The 22,211-nt window shown below is 39.5% G+C and overlaps 1 protein-coding gene and 1 pseudogene across 1 annotated transcript in view; one reads left to right on the top strand and one right to left on the bottom strand.

Annotated features, from left to right (window-relative positions):
- Positions 1–22,211, bottom strand: part of ZYG11A (zyg-11 family member A, cell cycle regulator) — an 87,010-nt gene that overhangs the window by 55,874 nt on the left and 8,925 nt on the right. Inside the window, exon 3 of the mRNA XM_006879807.1 lies at positions 11,653–11,818. Coding sequence (XP_006879869.1) covers positions 11,653–11,818 — 166 coding nt within the window. The remainder of the gene's footprint in view (positions 1–11,652; positions 11,819–22,211) is intronic.
- LOC102864914 lies at positions 5,630–5,922 on the top strand (annotated as a pseudogene).

The raw sequence follows: 22,211 nt of genomic DNA, 5'->3' as shown, positions 1-22,211 counted from the left end.
CGGTGACTGGGGTAATCGGGATGGGTGTGTCAGAGGCGGTGCGGTTGGCGCAGGATAGAGCAGGGTTTAGGGCTGTTGTGCATAGGGTCGCTATGAGTCAGAAACGACTCGACGGCACATAACAACAACAACATGATAATTATGGCTATAAAAATTTTTAAGTACTCAAGTCTCTAGATACATTTGAAGTAATACAGTATCTAATATTTATTTCAGAATATTTGAAAGTAGGATATATAGAATGGATGGAAGTGTTCAGGAAACAAGATTGGCCATGAACTGAAAATTGGGTAAAACTGACCAGCTTCAAAACTCACTACAAAGCAACAACAAACATGACACGTGTTACTGATATAAGTATAGGTGTCCATCAACAATCATCTCTATTTTAGACAAGAGTACCCTAGAGTTTTGTAAACAAATGGTGAAGACACAATGAAACAGCCACAAGCAAAACAATCAAGTTAAATTCCTAAACAAAAGGCAAAACTACATAGGTTCTTAAAAGGAAACACAGAGGGAGTTCTGTTGTCCTAATGGCAAGAAGCTGCACTGCAATCCCAGAGGCTCACAGTTTGAATCCACAAGATGCTCCGCTGGAGAAGGAGGGGCAATCTCCTCCTGTACCAGTCATATCCGATTTGACAGTACACAAACACACAAAATAGTAAAATAAAAAAAAAATTAAAAAGGGAAAAAACATAGGAGTAATCTTCATGGTCCTGGATTTGACATTGGTATGAGAAATAAATAAATCAGACTTTATCCAAATGAAATACTTTCTGCATCAAATAACACTATTCAGTAAAGGATAATCTGCAGAATGGGAGAAAATTACTTCCAAATAATTTCTAAAAAGGTCTTCTTTTTGTTATTGTGTACCCCCAAGTCAGGTCTGACCCAGAGGCTGACCCTCTTCAAGGTTTTCAGAGGGAGTAAATCTCACAGGAGGAGCTTTTTGCATCCATCGCCCACGAAGCAGTTGGTGGATTTGAATCCGTACTTTTGGGATTGGAGCACAGTTTCTTACCACTAGGCTATCAGTTTTTGCTGTTGTTAGGTACTGTGTTGAGTAAAACCCAGAGCAACCCTATGACCAATATGTATGAACTATTTCCTATCCTGTGCCGTTCTCACAAGCTCTCTAACACACTCAAGCCCACTGCTTCAGTTACTGTGTCAACCCACCTGACTGAAGGTCTTTCTCTCCTTTGTCATCCCTTCACCTTCTCAAAAATGATGTCCTCCTATTCCTTGAGGCTGAAATAATCTCTCCTAGCAACATGCCCAAAGTATGTGAGATGAACCTTTATAATTGTTGTCTCCAAGCAGCATTCTGGCTGCACCTTCTTGAAGATATTATCTGTTCTGACCTTTTTGCAGTCCATGGGTTTAGTTATTCAGCCCTCTTCTCTAACCCCGTAATTCAAGGCATCAATTCTTATGTCTAGTATCAAGAATATTTAAAGATCACTTATGCTCAGTAATAAAAGCAAAATAAACCACTTGAAGAATTGATAAAGGACTTTTTCCAAAAACTGACAAGTTGGTAGAAATGGACCCAAAGAAGAGGACTACAGCACCTGAAGACTTGATAAAGGACTTTTTCCAAAAACTGACAAGATGGCAGAAATGGACCCAAAGAAGAGGACTACAGCATAATCTTCAATTCCAAGACAAGATGCCACATCAACTGATAGTGTGTTATACAGTGAGCAGCAGCAGTAGACTATGCTGAAAGCAGTACCTGTTGCTAAAATGGTTGTGCAAGCCAAGAAGAGTTTGAGGTAGTGGGCAGCAGCGTAAACAGCAAGAGCTTCAATCAGGTGAAGTTCAAGGCCAAGGCGATAAAGGCATTACATGGGCAAGTTCCCACTTTATTGGCTCTCCCTTTACAGTCTTGCATAAGCACTACCCACTCTTCCTGTTTTATATCCTTCAAGTAGCCCCTCAGGTGATAAAGGTTCTCTAATATCTTAAAAATAAAAGGGACAAAGGACCTAAAGAAACATTTCTCCAAATAAAGTATGCAGTGGAATGGAGTTTATCTTTTACAATGACCTTCCGGCCATTATTTGGCTTTGCTATGTAGATGGGCAGGAATATACTTTTAGGGCATGTTAGCCTATCCACAAGAGGACTGGCTATCTACCATTCCACAAAGGGACTGGCCAGTCTTGCCAATAAACTGAAGAGCTCTAGCCCCAGAGACAGATTTTCTGGCACCACTGAAGAGAAAGCAAGACAACGTAAGACATCCTTCCTGCTCTAGCAACACCTATGGCCAAACTGGAGACTTGTTGTGACATGGGACTTGGGGGTGGGTGGTGGGACCAGCCAATATTCCTAAGACTCAGAACTTTGTTGGACAACTGGGTGGGAATAAAACATTGGCAGTACTGAGAACTTTTATTGGACAACTGGGGGTGTGAAGCAGGACAGAAAACTGAGATCCACGAGGCTTGAGGCTGAGATGCCTGTATGCACATTTTGGGAGCTGTCTTGACTGAATTGTTAATAATCTGAATTATAACCTTTTGACTTCCCAATATAGTTCTATGTGGTCTATGAGCTACAGCATCGGATTTTGGACCTAGCAAAGAAGTTAAGATTGGTGTTGAGATGAGTAAAGGTACAGGCACATGGGGGAACATGTCTTACCCCCATGGGAATTGGTTTTGTGCTAGTGATTCTGTGAGTGGGGACAGTTCTCCTTTGTGAATGTGGTGAAGGTCAGATATGGCCACTTCCACGCAGCCCCTTTCCCTTTTTATAAGTGGCAAATAAGCACATGAAAATATGTTCAGTATCAGTCATTAAGTAAATTAAGACCAAAATTACATGAGATACTATTTTACAACCACTAATATGACTAAAGGGCATTCTGGTGACCTACTGGTAAGAAAGAAGCTACACTGCGATCACGAAGGCACATGGTTCAAATCCACCAGCTTCTCCACAGGAAAAGAATGGGTAATCTCCTCCCATACGAATAACTACCTCTAAAAACCTGCTGGAGGGTCAGTTATGGGTTGGTTCAAACTAGGTGGTGGTACATTACAATAAGAAGTATGACTAATATAAATATATCATGGGTAATAAAAAACCTAAGAGATAAGGATTGGAGAAAGTGTAACCAGAAAGTTCATTGTAGGCAAAGTTGATGAAACTTCACCTCACACATTCTGGACATCTTAGAAGAGACTATTCTTGCTCTCTCGTCCATCCACCCAAGATGCTGAAGGGGGGGAAAGGGGCCAAGGGGGAAAAGGTGCCCTGGAGCCTGCCGTGATCAAGAAGCAGGAGGCCAAGAAGGTGGTGAATCCCCTCTTCGAGAAAAGACTGAAAAACTTTGGCCATAAGGCAGGACATCCAACCCAAAAGGGACCTTACCCACTTTGTCAAATGGCCCCGCTACATCTGACTGCAGCAGCAAAGGGCAATCCTCTACAAACGACTTAAGGTGCCACCCACCATTAACCAGTTTACCCAGGCCTTAGACCGCCTGACTGCTACTCAGCTTCTGAAGCTGGCCCACAAGTACCAACCAGAGACCAAAAAGGAGAAGCAGCAGAGGCTGTTGGCCAGGGCTGAGAAGAAGGCTGCAGGCAAAGAAGACACCCCCAACCAAGAGACCCCCTATCCTCTGTGCCAGGGTGAATATGGTCACCACCCTGGTGGAGAACAAGAAGTCCCAACTGGTGGTGATCACACATGACATGGACCTCATGGAGCTTGGTGGTCCTCCCTCCGGCCTTGCGTGGTAAGATAGGTGTTCCCTACTGCATCATCAAGGCCAAGGCCAGGCTGGGCCAACTCATCCATAGAAAGACCTGCAACACTGTTGCCTTCACGCAGATGATAAAGGGGCCTGGCAAAGCTGGTAGAAGCCATCAGGACCAATTACAACGACAGATATGATGAGATCCACCACCACTGAGGATGCAACGTCCAGGGGCCAAAGTCAGTGGCCTGAACCATCAAAGCTGGAGAAGGCCACGACCAAAGAACTTGCCACCAAAATGGACTAACATACACACTGACTTTTCTGTACATAAGAATAAACTTATTCTGCCGTCAAAAAAATAAGAAAAAGGAGAGCTCTGGTGGCCTAGTGGCAAGAAGCTGCACTGCAATCCCAGAGGTGCACGGTTCAAATCCACCAGATGCTCTGCCGGGAAAGGAGGGACAATCTCCTCCTGTACCAGTCAGATCCAATTTGACGGTACGCGCGCACACACACACATAAAATAATAAAAAGAAATTTAAAAAAAAATAAGAAGAGACTATTCTCGGAAAAGTACATCATGCTTGGCAAGGTGGAGGCTCAGCAAAGAAGACCCTGAATGAGATGTACTGACACAGTGGATGCAGCAATTGCCTCAAATGTGTTGGGATGACAAGGATGGTGCAGGATTAGTACAGGGTTCAGATCAATTGTTCATCAGGTCACACTCGACTTGATGGCATTTCATTATCGACACATGGTAGGTAGGTAGGTAGATAGATAACTAACTAACTAACTAACTAAATAAATAAATAAATCTAATGTCCATTCACTGAGGGAGGGAAAAACCAACAAAATGTGGTAAACAATGGAATAGTCAACCATAAGAGGAGTGAAATGCTGAGTCATGCTTAAACAATATGGCACCAGTGAAAGAATGCGGACATGAAAAGGTACTTTATGATTCCATTTTACAAAATGTCTAGAACAGAAAAATCTTTAGACAGAAGTTGGGTAGTGACTATTTAAGATTAGAGAGATGGCCAATAGGAGGCGATAGCTAAAGGAAACGGCGTTTATTTTTTAAATAATTGAAATAATTGAAATGCTAGAGTTGCTCAGCCTTTTGATTAACAGCAACAACACATTATGAGCTACAACACCACAACTCCCATATATAGTAGCCTATTCCTTATTCACAGAAGTTACATTCCAAACCTCCCTACTGACACCTGAAACCACAACAAGAAATCAAAGGACAAGCTGCACTGGGAAAATTTACTGTCTGGAACCTCTCCCAAAGTACTACAGAGGAATGGTGTCAGTCTAAGGTGTACCTCATCTAAGCCAGGGTCTTCTTAATTGTTGGTAATGCATCTGAAAGCTGGAAAATGACTAAAGATGACAGAAGAGTCATCAATACCTTTGAGTTGTGGTGCTGGAGGAGAGTACTGAACATTCCATGGCCTGCCAAGAGAACAAACAGGTCTATCCTGGACATAGTGAAACCATAGTGCTCCTTGTAAGCAAGGCTGGAGAAACTTCATCTCATATACTTTGAGCATGATGTCAGGAGGGGTCAGTACTGAGACGATATCATGCTTGGGAGCACACTTCAAAGTTGGTACAAGAGAGTAAGATCCTTGGCAGAATGGACTCACACAGTGACTATGGCAATGGAAGTCAAAGCATGTCGCAGATGACGATGTTTGCTCAAGACAGGGGAAGGTTCAGAACCACTGTTCATAGGTTCGCTATAAATATAGTACAGTCAACAACAAAGTTTTTTCCTGTACATAATTATGGGGGGGGGCGGGGAAGTGAAGAAGAGGCGATTGACCAAAGTCTGCAATGTTACCACATCCCTAAGTCTAGTGTCTACGCCCTGCTGCCGACGCCACCATGCCCAAGAGTAAGACTGAAGAGGATGTTAAGGGAGATAATGCCAAGGTGAAGGATGAGCCACAAAGGAAATATGCAAGGTTATCTGCTAAATTTGTTCCTCCAAAGCCAGAATCTAAACCTAAAAAGGCCCCTCTAAAGAAAGGAGAGAAGGTATCTACATGAGAAAAAAAGACAAGGCTGATGCTGGCAAAGATGAGAATAACCCTGCAGAAAATGGCGATACCAAAAACATGGCAATACCAAAAACAGACCAGGCACAAAATGCTCAAGGTGCTGGAGATGCCAAGTGAAGTATGTGCATTTTTTACAACTGTGTATTTTTTTGTTTACTATACAACTTAAAAAGTATGTCTCTGAAGCTGAACTGATGTGAATGAAAACACCTTTACCTTCTAGTTTTGAGAGACTCCCCCTTGGTTCTTAGATGGAAGGCTCTCTGGTGTTGACTTGGCAAAAAACGCCTTGTGGTGTGAAAACAAAAATCTGTTTTTATGTCCTTCTCTCCCTCTGCCTTCAGCATAGATCTGACCCATATAAATCCAGAGACCTTTTAGACCTGACCTCAAAAAAAAAAAAAAAAGAATTACCATTTCTATCAGGCAATCTGGACTTTTCTAGTGATGCCATTTGAGTAGCTTTCCACAAAAGAACAGTGGTTCCTTTTTTAAAAAAGATTGTGGATCTTCAGATTGGTAATTCTGTCTTTTTCATTTCATTTTCTGAAAGTCAAGGTCAGCTCATAAAAGTTGTTAAACAACATGTTAACTGTAAAACATCAGCTCCAACTTTAAACTTTGCTCAGAGCATCAAATGAAGATTTCATTGGGTTTTATAATGGCTTTCTGATTTTGGTAGTCCACTCAAGAAGGGAGTTTTAAAGTTGTTATATACTGTTAATGATTGTCTGCCCATGTCCTCCCTGACATACCATGATTTTTAATGAAAAGCACCTTTAATAAAGCTGGATATAGTCTGGCTTGGGGAGAGAAAAGAGAAAAGGAGAAAAAAAAAGCAAACACAACCCCAACCCATACTTATGAGTATCCAGGGTAACCAGGTAGGCAGCTTTAACTACCCAATTGAGTTTTCCAGGTTCACGTCTGACAAAGGAGAGATAAAGAAGCCAGTTCTGGGACAGAGTGGGACAGCAAGATATCTGATCATGTTTTTCAGAAAAGTGCACCACTTAAATATTTTCAGACTACAGTTTATTGTGGGTAATTGAACCAGCAGAAACTAAAAGAGTAACTAAGTTAAAGTAGATTTTTTCTTTCTCCTCTGAGTCTTGGAATGACCTTTTGCTTTCTTCATGAGTCTCATCCCACAACTTATCTGGTCTTCAATTACTGGTGTTCAAGCTTCAAACCTGTTATTAAGGTGATCTTTAAATTCAGATGGAATAGATTCATGGACTTATTTTCATTTTCTTTGGCCTCAATTTGAACTAGCATATGATGATTTGACCCTGGTCTTGTTGACGACTAATATTGAGCTTATCCAACAAATTTTCCTCCAATGTAGTCAATCTGATTCCTATGCAGTCCATCAGGTGAAGTCCATGTGTAAAGTCACCATTTGTGTCTTTTAAAAAAGGTGTTTGCAGTGAGTAAATCATTGAAACCACAAAATTCTATTATTCCATTTCCAGCCTCATTTTGATCACTAAGTCCGTATTTTCCAACTATTATTCCTTCTTCATTGTTTCTTATTTTTGCATTCCAGTCACAAATTTTCATTAACACATCTTGACTGCAGGTTCAGTCAATTTCAGTCTGCAAGATTTAATGAAAATTTTCAATTTCTTCCTCTTTGGCTCTAAATGTAGGAGAGTATTATTTGCGTAATAGCCATATTAACAGATCTTCCCCGTATGTGTATGGAAAACATCCTATCACTCAGAACACTGTATTTAAGATCAGAAAATGAAGTTGACTTTTTGACTATGAACACACCACCATTCTTCTTCTGTTCTTCATTCCGAGCACAGTATATTCTATGCCGCTGAGTTGCTTGAGACTATGTACAATAGTTCTGAACCCTAATCTATCCTGTGCCAATCTTGTCTCTGACACACCTATCCCTATTACCCCAGTCACTGAATATGATTATGGGATTAAAGTGACAAAGGGAAAACATACTGAAGTAAAAGAACTACATGTAAGATTTCAAAAGTCAGCTCAAGAAGACAAAGCAAAATATTAAAATGGAATGTGGAGAGAGCTGGAATTGGAGAATAAAAAGGGAATATCAGAAGAATAAATATCTATTTATCGATTACAGACTATGAAAAGGCATTTGACTGTTAAGATTAACATTGAAAATAATGGGAATTGCAGAGCACTTAATTGTGTGCTCATGGGAAACCTTTATCTAGACCAGGAGGCTCTGGTGCAAACAGAGCAAGGGAATACTGTTGTTGTTAGGTGTCTTCGAGTCAAGTACAATTCCTTTGTCAACCCTCCACTTTTCCCAGTGCCATGTCCTTCTCCAAGGAATAGCCCCTCCTAGCAACATGCCCAAAGTGTATGAGGTAAAGCCTTCTTGTCTCCAAAGAGCACTCTGGCTGCACCCTCTCCAGGACATATTTTGTTTGTTCTTTTGGTCATCCATAGGATAGCCAAAGCTCTTCTCTAACAACACAACTCAAAAGCATCAATTTTTCTTCTGTAATCTTTATGCACTGTCAGCTCTTAGATACACAGAACTGAGAAAATCCACAGTTAAGGACTTCTCCAAGTTACTGAGAAGTAATTATGTCAATTTGAGAACTAAGGTGCGTCTGATTAATGCCATAGTTTTTTCCGATCACTTGCTGTGCATCAGCACAGAAGGGACCATTAGATGGTTTAAAATAAAGAGAAGAGGAAGGGCGTGAGCAGGGAGAAAGGTGCAACAATGAATGACTGGAAATCCTAAGTGTCTATAAACTTTCATTAAGGTTAATAAATTTTAAAAAAAAGGAAGAAGAGAGTACATCAAGGTTGTGTTCTCTCTCCATACCTATTCAATCTGTATTATGAGAAAATTACTGCATACCGAAAAGTGAGGAGGATGTGAAGCACCTGTTGCAGAAGATCAAAGAATACAGCCTTCCATATAGATTCCATCTCAATGTCAAGGAAAAAAAGATTCTTACCACTGAACCAAAAGGCAACATCATAATAGATGGAGAAAAAAACTGAAAATGTCAACAACTTCGTCTTACTTATATCCAAAATTAACACCCTTGGTACTAGCTGTCAGGAAACCAGGAGATATAATAGTACTGAGAAAGTCTACAATTAGAGACCGCTCCAAATTACTGAGCAATAATAATCTCAATTTGAGGCCTAAGGTGTGTTTGATTCAGGCCTTAGTCTTTTTTCATTTGTTATGCAACTGAGAGGTGGACAAGGAATAAGGATGACAGAAGAAGAATTGATGCCATTAAGCTGTGGTGTTGGAGAAGACTGCTGAACTTCCTATGAAATGCCAAAAGAACAAACAAATATGTCTTGGAAAGGGTGCAGCCAAAGTGCTCTTTGGAGGCAAATATGATGAGGCTATACCTCACATACTTCAGGCATGTTACTAGAAAGGACTATTCCTCGGAGCAGGACATTATACTAAGAAGGGTAGCAGACTGTCCAAAGAAAGAAGATCCTCGACCAGGTGCACTGACATGGTGATTGCTGCAATGGGCTCAGGCTGCAACGGGCTCAGGAAGTGTAAGGATGGCACAGAGTTCGGATCTGTTGTTCACAGGGTCACTATAGTTTGTACTCAACTCGACGGCTTCTAACATTTTAAATGGGTTTGTGAATTTTATTTCAATAAAGTTGTACCAAAATAAGGACTTCTTACCTAAAAAAATCCAAATATAGCAAATTCAATACATTATTTTCTCTATTCCTTTTGAATACTAAAATGGAAGTAAAGTAATTTAATATAATTTTGTTGCTGCTATTGAGACTACACATAGCAGAACAGCCACCTATTTCACAGTTTCTGAATGCTTAATTCAGGGATACTTATTAAATTATTTAAGTTGTGTAACTATTCTCACTATTTTCTTTAGTGTTCTTCTACTAATATAAATTCACCATCCCTTAAACTTCCAAATTTATCTCTCAAATTGCTATGGTCCATTTTATCCCACACAAATAATTCTTAATAAAAGAACAATGGGAAAGGCTGGTAAATTAAGCTAACTACTAGTTTAAGGTTTCAGGAAATATTTTTGGTTTAAAATATTAAACCAGTTTTAGGTGTTTATCAAACTTCCCCATAGCTCAGAAAAGTTGGATTCCATGACAATTTAAAATTCTATTCTATATTTTCCCTAATTTAGTCAGGACTCTTTTACGGAATCTTTGATCAAATATCAATTAACTGGGATGAGCCATGAAACAATGACCCTATACCTCCAAATCAAGGAACCAAATCCCATGAATTTGTCTGGATGTACATAAACAGTCATCCTTTCTTTTGGTGACTGTTATAGTAAGAAAAATTCTTATAGGTTTTAAATTCTTAAATCCAGAATGAATATGTGCAGAGCCTAATGAAACAGGATTTTGGATACTTTGAGGAACTTACATTAGAGCCCTGGTGGTAATGTGGTTATAAATGTTTGGTTGCTAGCCAAAGGGCTAGTGGTTAAAAACTACCAGGCACTCTGTGGGAGAAAGATGTAGCAGTCTGTTTCTATTAAGATTATAGCCTTAGAAACTCCATTGGGAATTTCTACTACTCTATAATGTTGCTATTGTTGTTATGTGCCGTCGAGTCGAGTCACTTGCGACTCATAGCGACCCTATGTACAACGGCCCTAAACTCTGCTCTGTCCTGTACCAATCGCACTGTCTCCGACACACCCATCTCGATTACTCCAGTCACTGAATCAATCCACCTCCTAGAGGGCCTTCCCCTCCTGCGCCGTTCCTCCACCCTCCCAAGTATGATGTCCTTCTCCAAGGATGGGTCTCTCCTCACAACATGTCCAAAGTATGTCAGATGAAGCCTCAGAATCCTTGCCTCCAAGGAGCAGCCCAGTTCAACCCTCTCCAGGACAAATCTGTTTGTTTTCCTAGCAGTCCATGGTATTCTCAATACTCTTCTCCAGCACCACAGCTCAAAGGCATCAATACTCCTTCTATCCTCCTTGGTCATTGTCCAACTCTCTGATGCATAACAAGTGATTGCGAAGACCATGGCCTGTATCAGACGCACCTTAGTCTCCAGAGAGACACCACTGCTCGTCAGTACTTTAGAGATGTCCCTAATAGGAGACCTTCCCATGGCAATATGTCTTTTAATATCCTGGCTGCTGCTGCCAAGAGTGTTGATTGTGAAGCCAAGCAGACTAAGGCTGTGAACAATCTCAATCTCTTCACCATCCATCCTTGATGCTGCCAACTGCATGGTTCAAAATTGGGAAGGGCGTATGCCAGAGATGTGTCCTGTCTCCATACCTTTTCAACCTGTATGCAGAACAGATCATCTGGGAGGCTGGGCTCTATGAGGAGAAATGTGGTATCATCAGGATTGGTGGAAGATCTATCAACAATCTGCATTATGCAGATGACACAACCCTGCTTGCTGAAACTGAGGAGGACCTGAAATGCTTGCTGCAGAGGGTCAAGGACTGCATCTTCCAATATGGATTGAGGCTCAATGTCAAGAAGACAATGATTCTCACCACTGGATCACTGAATTCTATAACAGTATTGTTATGAATTGGAACTGACTAAACAATAATAAAGGGAGGTTTTTTTCCTCAATGAGACAAAACAAGATGGGTAGGTGGTAAGTTGACCTAGTTTCCCATTTTCTCATTCTGCAATGACAATAGCAAGAGCTTAGGAAAAAGGATATTTCTATTACATGATCTTAGAAAGACTTTCAGAAACTCGAATCTTCACAAAACAGGAATGATTTATCTTTTGCCCAGGGTTTATATGCGGATCAAAGAGTAATGAATAGCCTTTTCAAATAGTAAAGTGTTTTAAGAGTAAACTGTAGAGTAGCCTTAATATTACCTTCCCAAGTCATCACTCCAAGAAATCGATCAGCCACTTCCTGAGGGAACCGCCAATGCTCTGGAAGGCACAGGGATCCATCGGGTCTTTCAGAACACAATTTCTCCAAGTTAGCAATTAGGGTATTCAAGCAGATATTGACCAAAGAGTAGGGTGATGCCTCCTCCTGTCAAACAAACCCCAAACAAACTTTGTTAGAATACATCTGCATAAAATTCTATCTCCAGTTGGCCATGTCAGATGTCAAAGATATATGAAGATAAATTCTCATCACTCTATGGAGGATTTCTATGTATTAAACTACTTTAATTCCAACTCTTAATCAAAGATTTTATGTTCAATCGTATCTTAAACAAAATGCTCTAACTTCTCACTTACCACCTGTTCTGTTCCAGCTTCTGAAAATACAGGAATGAGTAAGATATTGTTTTAATCTTTTAGGAGCTTAAAGTCTAGGTGGTAATTCAGATAAGTATGTAAAATTTTTCAAGGAGAAATTACATGGTTAATTTATTCAAAAAATACTTATTCAGCAACTTTTGTGTGTCAGAGAATTAGATAATATTCCTAGCCAAAAAGGTGTCTGTTACCTAAAACCAATAAGCAAGCACGCTCTAAGAGTGAGGAACTAGTAGGGAGAGGAAACTATAAAAAAATGACAGGAAAATATCTTCTAACAGAGCAAGAAGGCAAGCAGCTTTAACCCAAGACCACAAGTAAGATGATAAAGCGTCCTCCCTTCCCCCCTTTACATCTACGTCCTTGTTCAGCATGAAGAAGCCAGAGAGTCAGCATCCAATTCCCAAATCAATGAGACAGTTGGTTTAATTACCATTGGAAAATGCTTGTCATTCCTCTGTAGCATCTGGTCCCCACTGGGCCCTCATCATTTCCTTCAGCTGCTGCCCCCACCGACCAAAGTGTGCAGCTCTGCAGCTGCATCCTGGCCCATCCTCACCCTTCTGCCCCCAACCCTCACCTCCTTGTACCCCCAATATGTTTTTCCCAATTAAAAAAAAAAGGCTTGTGGGCACTTTCCCCCTTTAGAATACAGGCATTTATTCATTCAACAACTGTTTGGGAAGTACACTGCATGAGGCATGAAAAGAAGCCAAGCAAACTGTTGTATCTCTCAGCAGCTTCAACACGTGTACGAATCATTATACTATTTGAACTCTCTTCCCTGTCCGTAATTACCTCTATCTCATCTTAGCACAATCATATTCCATGTCATATCTTAATCTTACCAACATCAGAAAGTATATCATGTTCAGCATCAGGCACACCAATCTTACTCATATGTTTATATACAACCACTGCAACATTTCACTGATAGCTCCCCTCATCATCCTAGCTCATTAAATTGCATGATCCAAAATATAAATTTCTGCTGCATAATAAAGAATTAATTTAGAAAATCTGAGTTATCCAAACCGTCTACATTCCTAAGAAAATTTGTCTCTTGCACAGCTCCTGAAAGGAAAAAAAAATCCCTAAGCAAGTAGGATAACTTGCCTTAAAAAAACTGCCTTTGGTGGCCTAGTGGCAAGGAGCTGCAACTACAATCCCAGAGGCACACGGTTCAAATCCACCAGATGCTCTGCCGGGAAAAGGAGGGACAATCTCCTCCTGTACCAGTCAGATCTGATTTGACGGTACACTCATACAAAAATTAAAAAAAAAAAAAAATACTGAACTTTGAAAAAAAAAAAACAAACCAAAAAACTGCCTTTGTTTACCTGAGTATATTCTAGGCCAAAGTCAAGACAGTTCAATAATGTCATCTATAGTAGAGACCCTGGGTATCACCATCTTAACCTCAGGAGGGGAACAAAAGTCAGTTATACCTACTTGACCACCTTTAATGAAAACAGGGACACCAAGGTTCAGACAAGATTCCATGGTTGACAATACTTTATGCATTTTGTCACACATCATCACTGTACAGAGAAAATTAAGTGCTACTGGCAAAATAGAGAATTCAACAAGAAGAGACCAACTAGATTTTTGCACCTGGTTTCTCCTAGACTCTATCCTATATTATCTTTTACCATTATGGATTTTTAATCTTCATCTGTTCACTAAACAGAAACGCTTTTAACTTTAAATATAACTTGATGAATTCTATGAGTTCTTCTAGCAAATTCATGACCTTGAAGTCAGTCTTAGAAATCTACAAATTCTTATTGTTATGTGCCATTGAGTCCCCTGTGACTCACAGCAACCCTATGCATAGTAACTCTGAACTCTGCTCTATCCTGAGCCAGTCTTACTATCTCCAAAACACCTACTTCCATTACGCCAGTTACTGTGATAATGCATCTCCTTCAAGGTAGTCCTCTTGCACAGTCCTTCTACCTTTCCAAGTATTATGTCCTTCTCCAGGGATTGATCCCTCCTGGCCACATGCCCAAAGTATGTGAGACAGAGCTTAAAAAGCCTTGCCTCCAAGGAGCAACCAGGTTTCATGCTCTCCAAAATAAACCTGTTTTTCCTCTTCTCAACTCCCTTGCTCTTTTCCATTATTTTCTTCAGTCAAAATTCCATTCATGGGAAAATGCACAGTTCCATTTGTGCCAAAATCCACCTTCTAAGAATTAATGGAACCCCAAAGAAACCATAACTGCCACCCAAGCAGATATATACGCACCCATGTTTATTGTGGCTTTGTTCACAATAGCAAAGAGGTGGAAATAACCCAAGTGCCCATCAAAAAAAGAAATGGATAGAGAAACTGTGGTATATTCACACAATGGAATACTATACTTCATTGAAAAACAAGGAACTCATTCAGTATTATTCAAAATGGGGTGACCCTGGAGGACATTATGCTGAGTGAAATATCTGAGTCACAAAAGGATAAATACTGCATAGTTCCACTGTTGTAAAACGGAACTGACATCGGGTTTGGAGGGAAACTGAGATAGATAAATTATGTATAATTCATTGAAACAGATGAGGGAGAGAACTGTTTAAAAGGGATATATGGTTAGGTATTATTGTCATGATAGGAGTCCAGAACAAAGGCTGCATAGTGGAGTGGTCTTGGGGGGAGGAATTGTATAACAATGAAAGAATTTTTCTTTTACTTTTCAAAGAGAAGAGTGAACTGGGTTGGGAGGGGGTGGGTAGGGAGAAAAGCACAACAATGAATGAATGGAAATCCAAAGTCTGTAAATTTTCATTAAAGGAACTTGGTTTCACCCTCTCCAAGACAAACTTGTTTTCTTGGCAATCCATGGTTTGTTCAAGACTCTTCTCCAGCACCACAACTCAGAGACATATTCTTCTGTCATCCTTTTCACTGTCCAGCTCTCTGATACACAGCAAATAACTACAAAGACCATGGCCTAGATCAGGAACACCTTTATCTCTAGACTGACATTACTGCTTCAAATTTACCATGTGAAAAACTCAAATTCTCCAGTTTACTTGTTTGTGGTCATTTCAACAGCATCTAATAATACCACCGCTAGATGATTATACATTTTAAAATGTTTTATACTTATTAATGGATCAATCCATCATTATAAAATTTCAACCTCAAGGTCGTTTTTGTAACATTAACATAGTCTAGTTCTTTTTATAAGTTTTTTATTTCTATATACTCTTAACCTCCGTATCTCTTAGATGGAATAAAAAAGTCAACCTGTTTTATCTTATCTGTGCTTTGTTATCAATAGTGCTGGGTTTTACACATACTATTCATGGGAATGTAAAATCATACACTATGGAAAGCAGATTAGTGCATGCTTCCTTAGAAACTTGGAAACAGATATCATTTGATTCAGCAATTCTACTACTAGAATATATATAAAAAAAATGAAAGCTACAAGATAAAATGACATGCACATACTCATATTTACAGCATTATTTACAACAGCAAAGAGCTATAAACAATCAAAGTGTGTATTAGTACATGAATGGCTATAAAAACCCTGTGCATTCACACAATAGAGTATTTATGTATCACTGAAAAATGATCAAGAATTTTCTTCCCTTTTTTTTCATTTTAATGAAAATTTAGAGACTTTGGATTCATAGTTGCACTTTTCTCCCTACCCAACCTCACCTTCCTCTGTTCGTTCTTCTCTTTGAAAAGAAAAATTTTTTCATTGTTATACAATCCCTCCCCCCAAGTCCACTCCACCATGCAGCCTTCATTTTGAAAAGATCAAGAATTTTTTAAATAGTGTATAGTACAAATCAAACTAGAGGACATTATGGTGAGATCAGTCAGTTAAAAGTAGGCAACTAAGATATCAGGCCACTAATATAAAAAGTAAATGTTTAAAGAAATAGAAAATCAAATTTAGAGGGGTAAGAGAGATGAGAATGGAGGGAGAGAGGAGCAAAAATTAATAAATTGGTAAACTGAGTGAAGGTAAAAGCTATATACAGTAAAGGACTGATGGTGGTTGTGCTTACATGCCCTCAAGTCTAACACAACTCACATCAATGCTATAAACAACAAACCTAAACCCTGTTTTCTCTTGTTCCATCCTCAGACATACTTGAGTCCACTGTTAAGTCACTGTTAAGTCACCATTTCATTGAGGGTATTGCTCTCTTCCATTGACCCTCCAAATTTCCAAGCAAAAGACTTTTTCCAAGGCATGGACGGCCCTTCCTAATAATGTGCCCAAAGTATATGAGATAAAGTTTTATCATCTTTGCCTCTAAGGAGAACTTTGGGTGCATTTTCTCCAAAATAGAAATGCAGTCCTTTTGGCAATCTGTAAGATATTCTGTATTCCTCACTAACACCACAATTCAAAAGAATCAATTTTCTTCTGTTATCTTAGGTCACTGTCCAATTTTTAGCTCAAAGTAACTGAAAAAGACTACGGCTTGAGGGGGGCGCCACTTTTCCGTTCAGAAAGGTGGCAGCCAAGGCCAAGTGCTGCCTCAAGGAGGAACAAGGGGAACAGAGTAAATGTACAGGGAAAATAAAGTCCTATGGAGCAGGTGGGGGGGGGGAACTATGGCTTGAATGAGGTGCCCATTAGTCTTTAAACTGTTATCACTGTTCCTTCGCAAACTGGAGAAGTCCTTGACAGCAGACTTGACCAATGCAGTATGTTTTTTTGATTCTTGATTGTTGGTACTAGGGTGTTAATATGGATCCAAGAGTAAAGATAAAAATTGTTGACAACTTTATCTTTTCACCATCTATCATGATGTTGACGAATGGTCTACGGATGAGGATTTTTGTTTTCTTTATAGTGAGATATAATCCATACTGAAGGCTATAGTCTTTGATCTTCTTCAGCCAGCACTTCAAATCTTGCTCACTTACAGCAAAAGTAAGATGGTGTCATCTGCATAACACAGGTCGTTGATGAGTCTCACTTCGATCCTGAGTCCACATTCTTCTTCATAAAGTCTAGTATCTCGAGTGATTTTCTCAGCACAGAAACTGAAAAAGTATGAAAACAAGTTACCGTTTCCTTGATTTTAAACCATGCGCTATTCCTTTGCTCTCTTTTGACAATAGCTTCTTGGTCTAAGTATAGTTTATAGTTTTCATATTAACACAACTAAGCATTCTAGAATTCTCATTTTTCTCAATGTTAGCCACAAATTGTTATAATCCACAAAGTCAAATGCCCTTGTATAGTCAATAAGACACAAGTAGATGTCCTCCTGTGCCTGCAAGAGAGGAAGATCCCGATGAGATGAATTGATACAGTAACTGGGTAACTGGAGTAGGTTTGTCAGAGTCAGTGAGACTGGCTCAGAATAGGGCAGCCTTCAGAGCTGTTGTACCCAGAGTCACTATGAGTTAGTTGCAGGCAACTCGATGGTACATTAACAACACCCAACATATGTCCTTCTGCTACTCTCTGCTTCTGGCAAAGATCCATTTGACATCAGTAATGGTATTTGTAATACTATGGCCTCTTTTAAACCCAGCTTCAATCTCTGGTAGTTCTCTGCTGATGCACTGTTCTAGCCATTTTTTAATAAAATTCAGCAGGATTTTACTGCATATAACGTAACATTAATGATAATGCTCAGTAATTTCCACATTCTGTTGGATTACCTTTTTTGAGAATCAAGTACCCCCAACTGAGGCTTGAATAATATCTGCTCATTTGCTTGTTTCTATAGTTTGCTATAGGATTTATCTGCCAGTTTCTGTACTTAAGGTAGTGACTTGTGGGGTTGCTTATTTTATAATTTGTGTATATACATGCTTGCTTGTTCATACTTTGCTCTTTTGAGTATTGTACCTGGCTACTGCTGTTCTGAAGTAACCTGCTGGCTACTGTGATGCTGGAAGCTGTACCACTGATGTTTCAATACCAGTGAGCCACTCATGGTGTACAGAGCTTCCAGATTACAACTAAGAAGAACCTGCCATTTACTTATGAAATAATCAGCTTTTGAAAACCCTATTTCCACATAAAGTGCTTAAAAATATTAGTTGTAGTTAAACTTCAGATTGATGTACTTATATAGTATGAGAGCCAGAGCCCAGATTGGAAATCTCAGTCAAAATAAGGAAAAATAATGGCAAACATCCCTTAATAATTGGAACATGCAAGTACAAAGCTTCAATGTTGGAAACTAGAAATTGTGAATGGAACACAGGACACTGACATTCTAGGATATTAAGTGAGATGAGATGGACTAACTTTAGCCACTTCGACCCAGATAATCATGCAGTATACTATGCTGGGAATGAAAAATAAAAGCATGATGTTGCATTAACAGTCAAAAAGCAAATCTGGTGAGCATTAAGGTGCAATGTTGATTCGTTAAGAGGAGGGAGAGGATGTGATAAGGCCTCCTATTTAAAAACTCTTTTGGTTGGCAGTATGGGATTAGAGTCCAGTCTGAAAGTCATCTGCAGGAGCTTGTTATACAGAAGCTTGTTGGCTGGGATTGGTGAGCATTATGGTGGAATGCTGATTCACTAAAGGGAGTGAGATTATATGATAAGGCCTCCTATTTAAAAAGGCATTTGGGCCTGAGAGCCTGCAACCCTCCTGCCTGGTTTAAATTTTTTTTTTTTGTCAAACATTCTAAGTGGTATAGCACTGGTTTGTGCACTGCTGTATAGGGGTAACTAGTGGTTGTTGTGATGCTCAACACTGCGAAATTGATGTGCCAAATGTGATAATGGTTACCCATGGTGGAGTGTTTGGTGGAGGTTCCAAATTAAAACAAGCGTGGAAGCAGGAGTGGCATCCACTTTCAAAATGGCTTGCCTCTGGAATCTTTATGAACATGGAGGAAACAACTAAAGTCAGGTAAATGTTCAAGTCTTTCGTTCATAAGGTCACTATAAGTCGCCTACGACTTGAAAGAACTTAACAACATCCTGAAGTACAATGCTGTGAGATAGGATATTATCCACACACATACAAGGGAAACTGGTTAATATAACCATTCTTCAAATACACTCCTACCTCTAGAGCCAAGGAGGAAGCAACAGAAAATTTTTATCCAATCTGTAGTCTGAAATTGACCAAAATGCAGTCAAGATGTCTTAAAAGATAACTGGTGACTCAAATGCAAAATCGAAACAATTAAGAAGGAATAGGAAGTCAGAATGTATAGACTTGGTGACAGAAATGAGGCTGGAAATAGAAGTGCTGTATTTTCAAAGATTTGTTTATTGTAAATACATTTTTTCAAAACTGAAAAACAAATTTAAGTTTAAAGTCACAATACTGAAAGATGCTATGGTCAATATACTCAATGACCCAAAAAGAATCAAAAGAAGAGGGAGGGAATAAATACAGTTATTACACCATAAAGAACTGGCTCCGAAAACTTTTAGGAAGTACCATATGAGCCCTTTCTCATGAGCATTGTGCTCATGTGGTCCTTTCTGAAATCTTTCAGTGTCAGTTCTTTTTGTAACAGTGATTCTGTGTGTGTCAGAGACAGTGAGATTGACCGTGGATAGAGCAAGGTTCAGAGCTATTGTGCATAGGGTCGCTATAAGTGGTGGTCAACTTGATGGTACATAACAACCACCACCATATGAGCAGGAGGAATGGAGGAGGAAGTAAAAACTGCACTGAAGGCACTGGCGAAAAACAAAGCCCCAGGAATCCATGGGATACCAAGTGACTTGTATCAAGTAACAAATACAGCCCTGGATGCATTCATCAGTCTCATCAATCTATGGCAGGTAATTTGGAGGGCAGCTGTCTGGCCAACAGATTGGAGGAGGTCCATGTTTGTTCCCATTCCCAAGAAAGGTGATCCAACTGAATGAAGAAACAACTGAATAATATCAGTAATATCATATGCAAGCAAAATATTGCTAAAGATTGTTTTAAAACGGCTAGAATAGTACATAGACAGGCTTTCAGAAGTTCAAGCAGGATTCAGAAGAGGCACCAGGGATATCATTGTTGATGTCAAATGGATCCTAGCTCAAAGTAAAAAATACCAGAAGAATGTCTATACTTTATTGATTATGCAAAAAACCATTTGACTGTGTATCATAAACAGTTACGGCTATCACTGAGGAGAATGTGAATCCCAGAGCACTTAAATGTGTTCATGCAAAACTTGGACGTGCAGATAGACAAAGCAGGGGAACTTTTGTTGTTATGTGCTGTTGAGTCTCCTGCAATTCATAGAGCTCCTATGTACAACAACTCTGAAGCCGTCTCACTGACTCCAATGCACCTACCCTCACTACCCAAGTAACTCTACCACTCCATCTCATCTGGGGTCTTACTCTCCTGTAGTATCCCTCCACCCTTCCAAGCATGATGTCTTTCTCCAAGGACTAGTCCCTCCTGACCATGTGCCCAAAGTACAGGAGCTGGTGTGTCAAAATCTTATCCTCCAAGGAGAAACTTGGTTTCATACTCTCCAAGATAGATTTACTTTTTTTTTGGCAGTCCATGGTATCTTCATGACTCTTCTCCAACACCACAATTCAAAGCATCAATTTTTCTTCTGTCATCCTTAGACATTGTCCAGCTCTCTAAGGCCATGGCCTGGATTAGGTGCAGCTCAAGTCTCTAGACTAAAATCATTGTTTCTCAGTACTCTGGAGAGTTCCCTAACAGCAGATTTTTCCAGTGCAATCACCTTGTAATTTACTGACTGCTGGTGCCAAGAGTGTTGATTGTGGAGCCAAGCAAGCTGTGACTGTTATACAATCTCAATCTCTTCTCCATCTATCATGATGCTGCCAACCTGTCTAAGAATCTTCTTGATGTTGAGCTTCAATCCCTATTGAAGACTATAGTCCTTGACCTCCTACAAGAATTTAAGGGAACATTGTTGTTGTTGAGTGCCATGAGTCGTAGGCAACTCATAGTGATGCTATGAATGGAAGTTCTCAACACTTGTGTGACTTTCGTCCTTTCAACAAGTTCTTAGGGTTTCTGGAGGCAAGCTGTTATGGAAGGGAACAATTTATGGTTTAAAATTAAGAAGGGAGTGTGTCAGGGTTGTTTTCTATCTCCATACCGAGCAGATTATTTGCGAAGGTGGATATGAAGAATGTGGCATCAGATTGAAGATTCATCAATAACATTGTGCAGATGACACAATCTTGCTTGTTGAAACTGAAAAGGACTTGAAGCACTTGTTGCAGAAGATCAAAGAATATAGTCTTCAATATGGATTGCATCTCATCGTCAAGGAAAAAAATTCTTAACACTGAACCGAAAGGCAGTATATAATGATAGATGGAGAAATGCCTGAAACTGTCCAACAACTTCATCTTGCTTGGATCCATGATTAACACCTTGGTACCAGAAGTCAGAAAATCAGAAGATACACTGCACAGGGAAGATCTTCAGTCAAAGACCTCTCCAAATTATTGAGGAGAATAATGATGTCAGTTTGAGGACTAAGTACATCTGATTCGGGCCATGGTTTTTACTATCACGTGTTATGCATCTGAGAGTGAGATAATGAATAAGGATGACAGAAGAATTGATGTATCTTAAACTATAATGTTGGAAGAGTACTGAACATCTCATCTACTGTCAAAAGAATAAAATAGGTCTTGGAGAGGGAGCAGCCAGAGTGCTCCACGAGGCAAAGACACACATATTTCAGAAATATTGCTAGGAAGCTATTCCTCAGAGTCAGAGAAGTCTCAAAAGGAAGACCCTCAAACAGGTGGACTAACAGTGATGCTGCAATGGGCACTAGTGTGTCAGAAAGTTTAAGGATGGCAAAGAACAAGGCACAGTTCAGATCTGTTGTTCACAGGATCACTGTAGATCACACTAAACTCAATGGCACCTAACAAAAACAATGTTAAATTTCAGAAACTCAAACTTATCACAGAGTTAGAATAAACTCATCACTGATCCTCCAACAGTTTTTTTTTAATTAAGAATAAGCCGCTGGAACAGTTTTTTTTTTAATTAAGAATAAGCCGCTGGAGCTAGCCTTTTTTCACCATTCCCTCCTTCAAATATTACAGAGTAATAGTTTCACATTAATTAGGATAATGTACAATAAGAGATTCATCTCCTATCATTGAATCTATTTGTTGAAAAAGGGAAGGGATTTTTTTTCACCTGAGGTATTAAAAGATGTTAAATTAAAATTATTTACAGAGT

The sequence above is a fragment of the Elephantulus edwardii genome, unplaced genomic scaffold (genome assembly GCF_000299155.1).
Source record: "Elephantulus edwardii isolate Elephantulus edwardi_28Jun2011 unplaced genomic scaffold, EleEdw1.0 scaffold00005, whole genome shotgun sequence".
In the NCBI taxonomy this organism is placed as follows: domain Eukaryota; kingdom Metazoa; phylum Chordata; class Mammalia; order Macroscelidea; family Macroscelididae; genus Elephantulus; species Elephantulus edwardii.
The sequence above is the reverse complement of the archived record's forward strand: the minus strand, read 5'-3'. Positions and strand labels throughout refer to the sequence as shown.